Source organism: Oncorhynchus mykiss, chromosome 19, assembly GCF_057628025.1.
Source record: "Oncorhynchus mykiss isolate SJ-2025 chromosome 19, ASM5762802v1, whole genome shotgun sequence".
NCBI classification, from domain to species: Eukaryota; Metazoa; Chordata; class Actinopteri; order Salmoniformes; family Salmonidae; genus Oncorhynchus; species Oncorhynchus mykiss.
The window spans coordinates 51839413-51852118 of NC_143040.1; the positions used below are offsets into that span (position 1 = coordinate 51839413).

The window sequence follows — 12706 nt, forward strand, 5'->3', positions numbered from 1 at the left end:
AACTCTATTCCACATCAAGTAACTGATGTAAGCCGTAAAATTGGATTAGAAAAACAGATAGAAAATACACCTTATTGGAACAGCGGGGTCTGTGAAGCAACACAATCATAGGCACAGACAGATGCAAGCACACACACTCGTTAACATACACACTATAGACACGTACACATGAATTTTGTACTGTAGATATGTGGTAGTGGTGGAGTAAGGCCAAGAGGGCACACAGTGTGTTGTGAAATCTGTGCTGTGAATGTATTGTCTTTTTTTTTTAATTGTATGAACTGTCTTAACTTTGCTGGACCCCAGGAAGAGTAGCTGCTGCCTTGGCAGGAACTAATGGGGATCCATAATAAATACAAATACACCTTTCGGGGTGGGATGATGGGAGGCGCAGTTTTTTTTTTTTTTTTTCTTTGAGTAATGCAGTTGCTCTCATCATCATTTTTACGTCTAGGTTGAGTGTAATTAATGCAATTGAGGGGATGTTTTTCTTGGCCCGGACTGGCTGGGTTACGCAAGACTCTCTTTGAAAGTGATCCCCCCCAGCTCCTGTCCACTCCCCTCCCATCGCCAGCTCGCTGATTGAGCACAGTTCACTAGTTCACCAAGCCACAACCACTCTCAGCCAGCCACTCACAGCATCCATCCATCCACGATTACCAGGTAGGGTTGTGCAGGGACCATCTCTCCCCCTGATTGCGAAATTGCAGGAAATGGTTTGCAGCATTAGTTGGTGTGTGTGTAATCATATGCCATAAAGGGCACAGCATTAAGAGAGCCAACCTGTTGTTCTCCCCTTAACAAACAGTCCTTTTACTGAGCTCATGGGAGGGCTGACTGTGCGCCTTGAGTCACCACCCAATCAGGGAACCGTCCCTTAAATATCCTCTCCTTCTGCTCTGCCCCTCAGTCTCTCTCGCCAGCTTGACTTGAATGGGAGTCTATACTAACAGACGCCCTGCAATTCTGTAGTGTTTCCATGTGTTCCATGGCCTTAAGACTCATTCACTTTGGCTCAGAGTAGAATTGCACAGTAAACCCTACTTCCAAGACTGTGTCCTTCCATTGGTCAGGAATTAGTCAATGCCTTGACCCTACTCTGTAATGACACGTGAAAAACCATTGCAGGTTTTGGTCTTATTGAAATAAGTGCTCTCCACATTCCGGCACTCACCTCCCCTGCCTTGTGGCAGAATTTATTGAAGTATTTGGCTTAACTGAATATAAAACTGTATCCAGGGGAGCATAGGTGTGTGTGTGTGTGAGAAAGAGAGAGTGCTGTTCCGGTGCTCTACTCTGTTCCAGTTACTGGGTGCAGACTGCGCGGCTCCTCCACAGGCTTGGCCTGGGGCCACCTGGCAGCCAAATAAAGGTGCCCTCCCTGGCCCTGCTCAACTGCTCCACAACCACAGACCCTCCAACCTGGAAATTCAGTTTCTCATTTATCAACACAGAAATTACACCAAAATATTCTCTGTCATGCTGCCGGCCCTTTGAAATCATGCGCTGGGAAGCTGGAAAACCATTAGCTTGTTAGATAGATAGATAGATAGATATATAAAGTGGCAGAGAAAATAGCATAGACATGAGATCTGGAAAGAATGTCTGTGAAGCATTCCCCAGCAACACAGGCAACCGGTAAACGGTAGTTCTTAAATATTATGTCAGGATGAACATGTTGTTTACCAGGTTTCTAGAAGCCATTAAAGAGATCTTGTCTAAACAAGTATGAAATGTGAAGAATTTGTGTTGCACTGCGTCCAACCTCAAAATATGTAGAGTATGTTTTGATAAAGGATAGCACTTTTTTCAAAGCTAATTGATGTAGTTGTCTTTTAGATCGATGATGTTTGACCTTAGATCACCTAGAAGGCAGAACTTGTTTTTTGCTGAAATCAAAGTCTGATCTTTTTTATGGTTGTACTGAGCACATTTACAATTTGATAGCCTTTCCCATCCCTGATTTAGGTAGGGGATTAGGTACATGATGCCCTATTGTATAAATCCTCTTATGTGTAATGTCATAACTAACTTGATTGTGAATCTGAAGCTAAATGTGTGGTTTTTGCTCCTTAGGCCATGTTGGCTGCTAAGGCCATGATGCCACCCTATCCTGTGACGGCTCCTTGGCCCCAGGCTCCCACCGGCCCATCCTCCTCCAGTCTACCAGTGACCCACCCAGGCCGCCAGAACCACAGCCAGGCCTGCGCAGGCCCAGGACACATCCTCAACCCCAAACCACCCAGCAGTGCCAGGGAGGGCCTGGTCAGGAAGACAGCCACCCAGCGCCTCAGCAAGTAAGACCTGGGGCTAGAGCTGCCTCTGGGATGCTGCTGTTCATTAGTCTCTTACTAGAAAGTTCATTATGACCACTGTAATGTGGAAACGTTGATTGGACCATGACATGAATATGCAGTATATGTGATGGCAAGCTAGTGGGTCTAGAGGACTATGGCTGTGCTGGAGGGGTGAACCAGGGTCCAGCAGCAGCAGAGAGTTCAAACGGAACTGAGAGTTAGACTAGCCTACATGAAGCGTGGAGCGAACAGTACCAGTCCCTTGGCTTCAGGCTGTATCTGCCTGTTCCGTAAACAACCTCATCACAGGTCTGATTTCTGCATGCTCAGTAAACACAATGCGGTTCAACTGCAGGGCCCTATTTATGAGCGCTGTTTAAACCCTGTTTTGTTTGGAGATTAACAGAAGAAGAGAGGAGGAAAAATGGAGAAAGAAAGAAAAGTTGGGGAGAGCGCAAACGGAGCGAAGCCTGAAACTGCCATCACTTTCCCACGCTGCAGTATGACTTTATTACCCAACATCTGGCTAAATTACACAGCAATGGCAAAACTCAGTGATATGGTTGCTTGTTTGTTTAAAGCACATGGCTTCGATGGAGGGCTCCTCTCCCCCAGTGTGAGGCGCAGTGGTCCCAGCTCTGTCATTCTCCTCTCCTCAACCTCCACCCCCTCTAGCCATGATGTGTTCTTCTCTAGTATTACATCAGAGAGATTTATATGGACCGGGCCATTTTGAATTTGTCTTTTTTGCTAAGTAGGGATATTTATAGAACTGTATGGTAAAGCCATTGCTCTACCCGTCTGCTCATACTGTATCTCTGTCTGTGTGTGTGCATGTCCCTTGTCTTTCTGTCTGTATCAGAGGGTCCGTGTTGGTGCCTTTCATCAGGGGTACAAGGATTTGGCTAATGACACAAAGCCTTAGTTGCCGCCTCAGCAGATAGCAGCTTTGATGTGGCGGCTGAGGCCAGCCAGGGAGCAGGAGAAGCCAGAGGGATGTGGTTGTGTTATGTTGCTGATGTGTGAGGAGCGCTCTCCTGGACTCTTGACATGGTCAGAGGGGAGGGAAGGCAGTGAATAGTTAAGGGCAGGGTAGGGAAGGGTCGGTTATGGCAGGGTAGGGCAAGGTCGGTTAGGGCAGGGTAGGTGCAATGTTTGCTCCTCTCTGTGTGTCTTCCTGGCAGTTACTGTGTTTACCCTCAACATGCGGAATTCCAGAACCTCCTCACACTCTCCACTGTCCTGCATTTTTGTGGTCGGCCTGTGTGACAGGGGAGAGTGTGGGAAAAACGGAAGCTTCTAGACCAAAAATGCACTGATGGAAAAAAGGAAGAAAAGAAAGAAGAGAGGGAAGCAAAGAATGACGGATAGAAAGCAAACCTCTGTCTAAAAAAGATGAGATGATTGTTCACAGGAAATGGATAATAAGTTGTTTCCCTTTATGTTAAACTCATTTCAATGGCAACGCAATACCTTGGTTAAGTAGCCTTAGCTCATCCACCCCAACATGAAATCACTGTACTGTTGGTATTAGAAATGTTCAAGGTTATTTAATCTTCAAAACACACCCTCCCAACTGCTGAACTCAAAAACACATTACATTTGATACTTATCTCAAAATGTTGCCCCTGCTGCCTGTTTTCCTACAGAACAATACATCATTGATGAACACAGAGAGTTAGTCTTTGTTATTGAATCTAGAATCTGAATGACATGTAGTTTTGGGTTTGTTGGAGAACGGAAAGTGAGTAATAAGGATCAAGATTAGCAGTTGTGTTTGGGAGTCAAATAAAGAAGGGAGTGGATTTATATGTTGGAGCAGCCAAACTGTCTCCTCTCTCTCTCGCCGAGGGCTGGGATATAGAAAGAAGAGCCAATTCACTGGACCCACCACCAAGCTGCCCTGTCAGCCAATCAGAGCGGAACATCATGAGGAAATGCCAAGTCTGTTCAGCCACTGATTGGACAGACGTGTCAGTACATTTGTCAGAATTAGTTTCTGTCTCATTATATGTTAATTGATGAGAGAGATGACCGAAATAATGTGAATGGACCAAAATTAAGCTTAGTTTCGCAACAATGACTGCTTCTGAGATATCCTAAAATGAAACGAAAGCATCAAGGCTTGTCTATTGCTATGGACAACGTCAATCAAACTTCACCCATACCCCAATTGTCATGCTTTTCTGCATAACCAAATTGCTACTGTAGCTGTGGCATACAGTAGGGCAGGCAGGACCCTAGAGTGTCGATTGGCCTAACATGGTTGCAAACTGGGAATGACTTCAGTTACAAATTTGAAAGCAATTTGTAACACAAATAAATGATTGTGTGTGGTGTTTGTGAGGCTTGGCGGGTTTTGCAGCTGTAGCTACGGAAACCCAGGCTGTCATGTGGCATTCTTAATAGGGTGACAATTGCAGCAGAACCATTACTGTCAGACTGGCTGCTGCCTTCGCTGCCTATTAGTCAGCTGTAGGAACGACTTGATACTATAAACAAATCACGCTGCCAAAACTCTGTTTATAAATGAACACTAATCCCCCCCCCGGTTAGACGTCCAGATAACATAAAGAAAAACTCGCTTCCACCATACACGAAGAAACACACAACCATAGGCAACCTTGTTCCTATATTTCATAGTCTATCTGGGAAAATCCACTCAAGCCCCTCTGAAAGAAAAGGCTTCTTACAAGGCTTTACATTTATTTCCAAAACGTCTAACTGTGGGTGTGTACTCCATGCAGAGATACGTGTTCAATATATTAAGCCTTTCCATACTGTGGTGTTTGCCGGTCTACACCTTATGACGTGGAGAAGTGAGAGACTGTTGACAAAGTGATATGAAGAACCCAGAGGTCAAGCTTTCTCCAAATATTAAAGGTTTGCTTCCTGTATAGTTATGCTGCACTTTAAGTGAGCCAGTCCTATTTGTGGTTGTGTAATGGTGTGAAGGAACAACTGTGCAGCCCCTACAAGGAAGCAGTGTGTGCCCTCATTACCTTGTTAATGCTGCTTTGTCAAGCCACTGTTATGGGTTAATACCAGCTAAGCTTTATTTATTGTTCCCCAAAAAATGCTTAGCACATTTAATGTATAGAGTTACAGGCTTGTTGGCCCCTGCTTTACGTCCTCCTTCCACCCATAATGATTTAGTCTGAAAAGCTGTATACACACATTGTCCCTGTGTCGTCTGTTTCTGTGAGAGCCAGTGTTGTGTGTTCTATTAAGAGGCAGTGCCCTATACACATTGGTAGTACTTGCTGGAAAGAATTGGTCACCCATTTTATGAAACGGTATCAGTCACAATGAGACCTGTTCTCATGACTTTTCTATTTAAAAACACACAGGTAATTCCACAAATGACCCAGCTGGCACCACAACTCTATAAGCTAACCCTACGACGTATGTGTTCTTTTGGAGCGTCATTGTTGAGGAAAACGTCATCCAGGACAGCTACCATGGTAGAGGAATGTGTCCCAGCACTCAGTAAACACTTAACCTCTTGGAGTGTCAAGAGACCCCCACCAGACCATATGGACAGCACATAGCAAACCACCACGCTTTACATTTTTCCTGCCTGGTGATGTCACAGTACACGCACAATGTATTGTAATAGGAGCCAGTAATCCCTATGCCACTACTGTAACTCTGTAAGAGAATTGGCCTTCACAATGCTCTTACAATAAGAGTGAAGGGCACTACAGTATATCAGTGGAACCCTCCACAACAATGAATGTGGAACAGCATTGGTTTGTTTTTGCCCTATCTCTGGATCTCTCTGGGTAATGTACTGTACAGGAGTTGATCACTCTTATCTTGTCTCTGCCCACAGACAGACCTCATCAGAACGCCCAGCCAATGGAGCTCTGACGTCCAACTCGCAGCATGTGGTCTACGAGGCCGTGTGTGGGAAAGCAGGTAGGTCTGACAGTCCACACACATTCTCCCCTCCCTATCTGTTGCTTGCCCACTGGTGCTGTAGTCCTTGGGCAGATGGTATGCCCTCTCCATGCCAGTGTCAGTGATCACAGCCAGGCATAGTGACCATTCTTCCATCGAGGACTGATCAACACCATTTTGATATTTTTGGCCTGACTACTTCAGATCGGATCTGCAAGCAATGACAAGAGTATAGCTATTGTAAGGCTCTTCTCATTGTGCACAAATCCAGGCCTGATGGGTCTGTTTCAAAAGATTTAGGGGGCATCTGACTGTATAAATACTTAACTTTCTACTACAATGGTGATCTGCTGTTTGATCAAATAGGCTCCATGTATCTAACTATAGAGGTCAGATGACTGCTAGTGGATGAGTGTGATTGCCATTTCTCTTTTGTAATGGGATCTAGTGGTGGGATATAGACACCGTTTGGGCATTCCCAGCTGTTGGCTGTGCTTCCCATCCTAATTGCTGTCCAGCCACCTAAATCCCTGGCCAGTTGTGCCCCAGAAATCACACATGACTGAGCAGGTCTTTCATAGTAAATGGAGTATGTGCATTTTGGTCTCATTGTGGTATTGCATTTTGTTATTTTATTGCTGTTATATTACCATTATTCAATTTAGATTGATGTCTGCAAATCGTACATTTTGTTACTTATACCTTTTAGAGTGTGTGCGCGTCTACCGCCTTCTCATCCTGCAGTTGCACAACTCTTTCCACCCTGGAGCCTGAGAAAGGGACTGGTGGAACTGTTGAGTTTATTGCAGTAACAGTGATATTAAGCAGTTTTAGCGGATGCACATCTGTTTGTCTGATCAGGGCCTTTTTCCATAGTCCTTCTATACGTTAGCATTAGTGTATCACACCATTCATCATGTGAGCGTCACACTTGAGCCGACCAAGAGAAACCCAGATCAGCCTGCATCTGTCCAAACGGAGCTGGAAAAAGACAGCAGCTATGCACCAACCCAAAAATGTGTGCCACCAGAACATTTATTTTTTTTCTCAGATTTTCTCTCTTCAAAGTATGAAGGTTGGCGTAGGTTAACAAACATCTTATAAAGTCATCAATAACTGTAACTGGATCCGTGGGGAGCAGCTCCTGAATTTCATGAATGCATTTTTTTCCATAATTTAGGGCACCAGGTTGGGGGAGATGCCTGGTGACTCCAATACAACGCCAAGCAGTTAGCTTAGGAGAGCGAGAACAAAAAAAAGTCAGTACCAAACCTTTTAACAAGCCAGCCCTGGACCAGGTTTAGCCATGCATTGAGAATGGAGCAGTCCTGAAGCCAGCGCTGGTATCGCTGGTGTTATGCCCTTTGTTTTTTTGAGAGGACATAGCTTTGTGGGGCTTAGGAACGCTGCCTGCCCAGTGTCCCTTTGTAGTGAGGTGACTGGCCTCCTCTGATCCACTCTGACAGGGAGTTAGAATGGGTCCGAACAGACAGCATTCTCTCTGATCAGCTGTCAGCCAATATTAATCACACACTCGCTCTCTCTCTTTCCTCTTTCTCTCTCGCTCACTTTCTCCTCCCTCATTCTCTCTCACACTCACTCTCTCAACCCCCACTCTCTCTCATGCTTTCTCCTCAAATGAGGACCTATCAAAGCTTATGAAAATATTTATACCTATTGGTCCCAAATGGTCTTTCTCTCTTGAAGTGGGTGGTGCTACACAGAAGGCAGCTGAGGAGAGATTTATTGTATTCTGTTTGAGAAGGAAATGAATGCTGCACTTGTGTCGTTTTAGTAGGAGACCGGTACAGAGTAATAGTTCTGCCATTTTGTTTTTGCTTTGCTAGCCAGGTTTTTCCAGTTTTGCTTTGCTGACACTTTGCAGTCGAAGACAATTCTAAGTGAACCAAGTAAAGACTCATCACTCTCATTCTTCTTTTGTCCAATTCAGAAAAACCCTGGTTTCTCACAGGTATCTAGTGTTCTTTATCAGTCTCTCTGTTTGGTGGCTTTGTTTCATTAGTGTTTGTTTATGTTTATTTTGATTTCTGCATTACTGTTGGGGATAAAGGAAGGGGAATATTGGCCTTTCTCTCTTTTGCTGAGCTAGAAAAAGCTGCTTCCAGCGGTCATGTCATCGGATTGCAAGTCTGGGAGATGTTTTCCTTTTCCAGCTCCATCAGGCCCCACGGTGTAAAAGAGCACCAAAATAAACAGTCTGCCGAGAGGGAATGAAAGGGAATACTGTTTGGAAGCACAAATACAGCAGCTCGACCTGCACTTGGAATTCCTTTTCTACTGGATGCCTGGCGCTGGGCCAGGCGATATGCAAGGGGTGAGGGGACATCAGGAAAAGGGCTGCTGCCCAGTGGCTGCCTGGGCGGCTCCACTCATACCTGTATTGGCCATAAAAAGTAACACAGCCGTACCATGACATTTTGCCAGCGGATTCCTCTTTCTCTCCATTGGTTTTGCACGTTCATCCGAAACATCCAATACCTCATCTGATTTTATTTTCAGAATTATCCTTAGACTAATTCTTCTCCCTATAACAATTCAAACATCTAGCAAACTGGCGACCCAGGGATCCCCATCATATGTTACCAAAAAAAAGTATTGTCTTATCAGATGAATGGCAAGTAGAAGTAATCAACATTTTAAAGACACAGTATATGCCTCATCACAATTCTACCTCGGAGATCTACGGACAGTTCCTTGGACTTCATGGTATTATTTCTGCACACACTACCCCATAATGACAAAGTGAAAACGTGTTTTTAGAAATGTTTGCAAAGTTATTGAAAATGAAATACCCTAGTCATTACTTTGTAGAAGCACCTTTGGCGCCAATTATAGATTTGAGCCATTTTGGGTATGTCTTTATCAACTTTGCACATTTGGATTTGAGGATTTTTTTCCAATTATTTCTAGCAGATTGTCTCACTCTCTGTTAAGTTAGATGGCGAGCGGTAGTGAACAGCAATCTTCAAGTCTTTCCACAGATTTTCAATGGGATTCAAGTCTGGGCTTTAGCTGGGTGTTGCCTTTGGCTGTATGCTTAGGGTTATTGTCCTGTTGGAATATACATCTTTCCCCCAGTCTAATGTCGTTTGCAATCTGAAGCAGGTTCTCATCAAGGATTTGCCTGTATTTGGCTCCATTCATTGTTCCCTCTATCCTTACCAGTCTCCCAGTCTCTGCTGCTAAAAAGCATCCCCATAGCATGATGCTGCCACCATGCTTAGATGACTGGTTTTCTCCAGACATATCGCTTTGCATCCATGCCAAAGAGTAAAATGTTTGTCTCATCAGACCGCAGAATCTTTTCCCTTATGAGCTCCGTCTTTCACATGACTTTTTGCAAACCCCAAGCATGCTATCATGTGCCTTTTTCTCAGGAGTGGCTTTCGTCTGACCACTCTCCCATAAAGCCCATATTGGTGAAGTACTGTAGAGACTGTTGTCCTTCTGGCAGGTTCTCCCATCTCAGCCAAGGAACTCTAGTTCTGAGTCGTCTTTGGATTCTTGGTCACCTCTCTGACCAAGGTCCTTGCTCAGTTTGGTCAGACGTCCAGCTCTAGGCAGAATCTGGGTAGTTTCATTTCCAAGAGCACCACTATAGAAATGGGTTTTATACCCTTCCCAAGACAGTAATGCCTCATCACAATTCTACCTCGGAGATCTACGGACAGTTCCTTGGACTTCATGGTATTATTTCTGCTCTGACATGCACTGTCAACTGTGGGACCTTATAGACAGATATGTTTCTTTCTAAATAATGTCCAAACAATTGAATTGGCCATAGGTGGACTCCATCTATTTGTAGTGACATCTCAAGAATGATCAAAGGAAATTGAATGCACCTGAGATCAATTTGGAGTGTCATAGCAAAGGGGTGTGAATACTTTCAGTGCCTTCAGAAAGTATTAACACCCTTTTACTTTGTCCACATTTTGTTGTGTTACAGCCCGAATAAAAATGTTAATTAAATTGACATTTTGTGTCACTGGCTTGCCCACAATACCCCATAATGTCAAAGTCGAATTATGTTTCTTTTTTATTTTTACAAATTAATTAAACATGAAAGCACAAGTGTCTTGGGTCAATAAATATTCAAACCCTTAATTATCGCAAGCCTAAATAGGTTCAGGAGTAAAAATGTGCTTAACAAGTCACAGAATAGATTTTATGGCGGTCGTTCTGTGTAAGTCTCTAAGAGCTTTGCACACCTGGTTTATACAATATTTGCACATTTTATTATTTTTTTAATTATTCAAGCTCTGTCAAGTTGGTTGTTGATCATTGCGAGACAGACATTTTTAAACTCTTATCATAGGTTTTCAAGCAGCTTTTAAGTCAAAACTGTAGCTAGGCCTCTCAGGAATATACAATGTTGTCTTGGTAAGCAACCCCAGTGTATATTTGGTGTTTTAGGTTATTGTCCTGCCAAAAAGTGAATTTGTCTCTCAGTGTCTGTTGAATGCAGACTGAACCAGATGTTCCTCTATGATTTTGCGCATGCTTAGCTCTATTCCATTTCTTTATATCCAAAAATGTTCCCTTGCCCAGGACAACCATATCATTAAAATGATGCAGCCACCACCATGCTTGAAAATATGAAGTGGTACTCAGTGACGTTTTGGATTTGCCTCAAACATAATGCTTTGTATTCAGGACGTAAAGTTAATTTTTTTGCCACATTTTTAGCAGTTTTACTTTAGTGCCTCATTGCAAACAGGATGCATGTTGTGGAATATTTTTATTCGGTACAGGCTTCCTTCTTTTCAATCGATCATTACTCTGTAACGGTTTTAGTCACCATTGGCTTCATGGTCGCAAATCTGAGCGGTTTCTTTCCTCTACGGCAACGGAGTTGATGGCTGACGTTTTACGTGTTCGTAACCGATTGTGTTTTTATGTTTTTTTTTGTTAAACTTATTTTTTTAACTTATTTTGTACATAATGTTGCTGCTACTGTCTCTTATGACCGAAAATAACTATATTCCGCCATAAGCAAACAGGAAAACGTTCATCCAGAGGCGGCGATCCTAGTGGCCGTGGACTTTAGTGCAGGGAAACTTAAATCTGTTTTACCAAATTTCTATTAGCATGTTAAATGTGCAACCAGAAGGGGAAAAAAACTCTAAGCTCTCCCTCGCCCTCCATTTGGCAAATCTGATCATAATTCTATCCTCCTGATTCCTGCTTAGAAGCAAAAATTAAAGCAGGAAGCACCAGAGACTCGGTCAATCAAAAAAAAAAAAAAGAAGTGCTCATCTGTCTCATCTGAAAGCTGTTTTGCTAGCACACCCTGGAATATGTTCCGGGATTCTTCCACATCAGTCACTGGCTTCATCATGTCATGTCTTTGGCTATGCCGGATTAAGTGACATGACATGCTATTTTAATAAAATCCTTTCTCCGTAATTAATATTACCTGATTGCGCTAATCATGTAAATGTAATTAACTATAAAGTCGGGGCACCACAAAATAATATTTATAGAGCTGTTATCCTCCCAGTCGCGGCCGGTTACGACAGAGCCTGGGCGCGAACCCAGGGACTCTGATGGCACAGCTGGCGCTGCAGTACAGCGCCCTTAACCACTGCGCCACCCGGGAGGCCTGGTGGTTCACTCTGGTGGTGAATGGGAAACATTGTAGTAGGATACTACTGTAGTAGGATACTGACAGATACTACTGTCTGTCCTTTCCTAGCCCACGTTTTTAGCTGCTGTTGCTAACTCAACGGCTAGGATGTCTCACTTCTTTAGTGAATAAGAGTTCAAAGTTCATACCATTCACAACCAAATCTCACGCTGAGGTTGGCTTAGTTCCGTAGTTGACATGTTAGTCCTTTTTAACGTATGGACCGTCGTCCTCACGTCCTCGGAACAGGAGGTTACATTTTCGTCAAGGCCTTATATAGTGGAGGGAGAAGGGTGTGTTTCACAGTCTACAGCCCATGTCCCTTCACAGGGGCGGGCCACTGATTGAGCAGAGCCCTAACCTTATGAAAACCCAAATCTCTCATTTGGAAGCTAAAATTACGTTTCATCTCTTCACCAATAATTTTATATTTAAACATTTAAATTGCACAACAATTCCATGTGAATCTGATAACTATAATGTGTAGACTTTCCACTGTACTGTTTATGTCATCCTATCATTGATGAGAATGTCTCAGATGACAACCGAACTGACATCATATTCATTAAGTACCACCGCATATGTTCAACTGGTCGGATTACCAAAATATGATTAATTTCTCCCCACCTTCTGATGTTCCCAGAATCTCTGTTAACCAAGGGATTTTCAATAGTCACATCAGTAGGATAGAGAGAGGGGAAACAGGGGGGGAGAGGTATTTATGACTGTCATAAACCTAACCCCAGGCCAGCATCATGACAATCAATAAATGCATTGATGACGTCACCCCCACAGTGACTGTGCATACATACCCCAACCAATAGATTACAGGCAACACCGCACTAAAGGGTAGAGCTGC

At 43.6% G+C, this 12706-nt stretch overlaps 1 protein-coding gene across 3 annotated transcripts in view; it reads left to right on the forward strand.

Annotated features, from left to right (window-relative positions):
* The window catches only part of ttll5 (tubulin tyrosine ligase-like family, member 5), a 96231-nt gene that overhangs the window by 69408 nt on the left and 14117 nt on the right, over positions 1–12706 (forward strand). For all 3 annotated transcript variants that reach the window (XM_021574390.3, XM_021574392.3, XM_090211337.1), the window contains 2 exons: positions 2077–2297; positions 6133–6218. In XM_021574390.3, coding sequence (XP_021430065.3) covers positions 2077–2297; positions 6133–6218 — 307 coding nt within the window. The remainder of the gene's footprint in view (positions 1–2076; positions 2298–6132; positions 6219–12706) is intronic.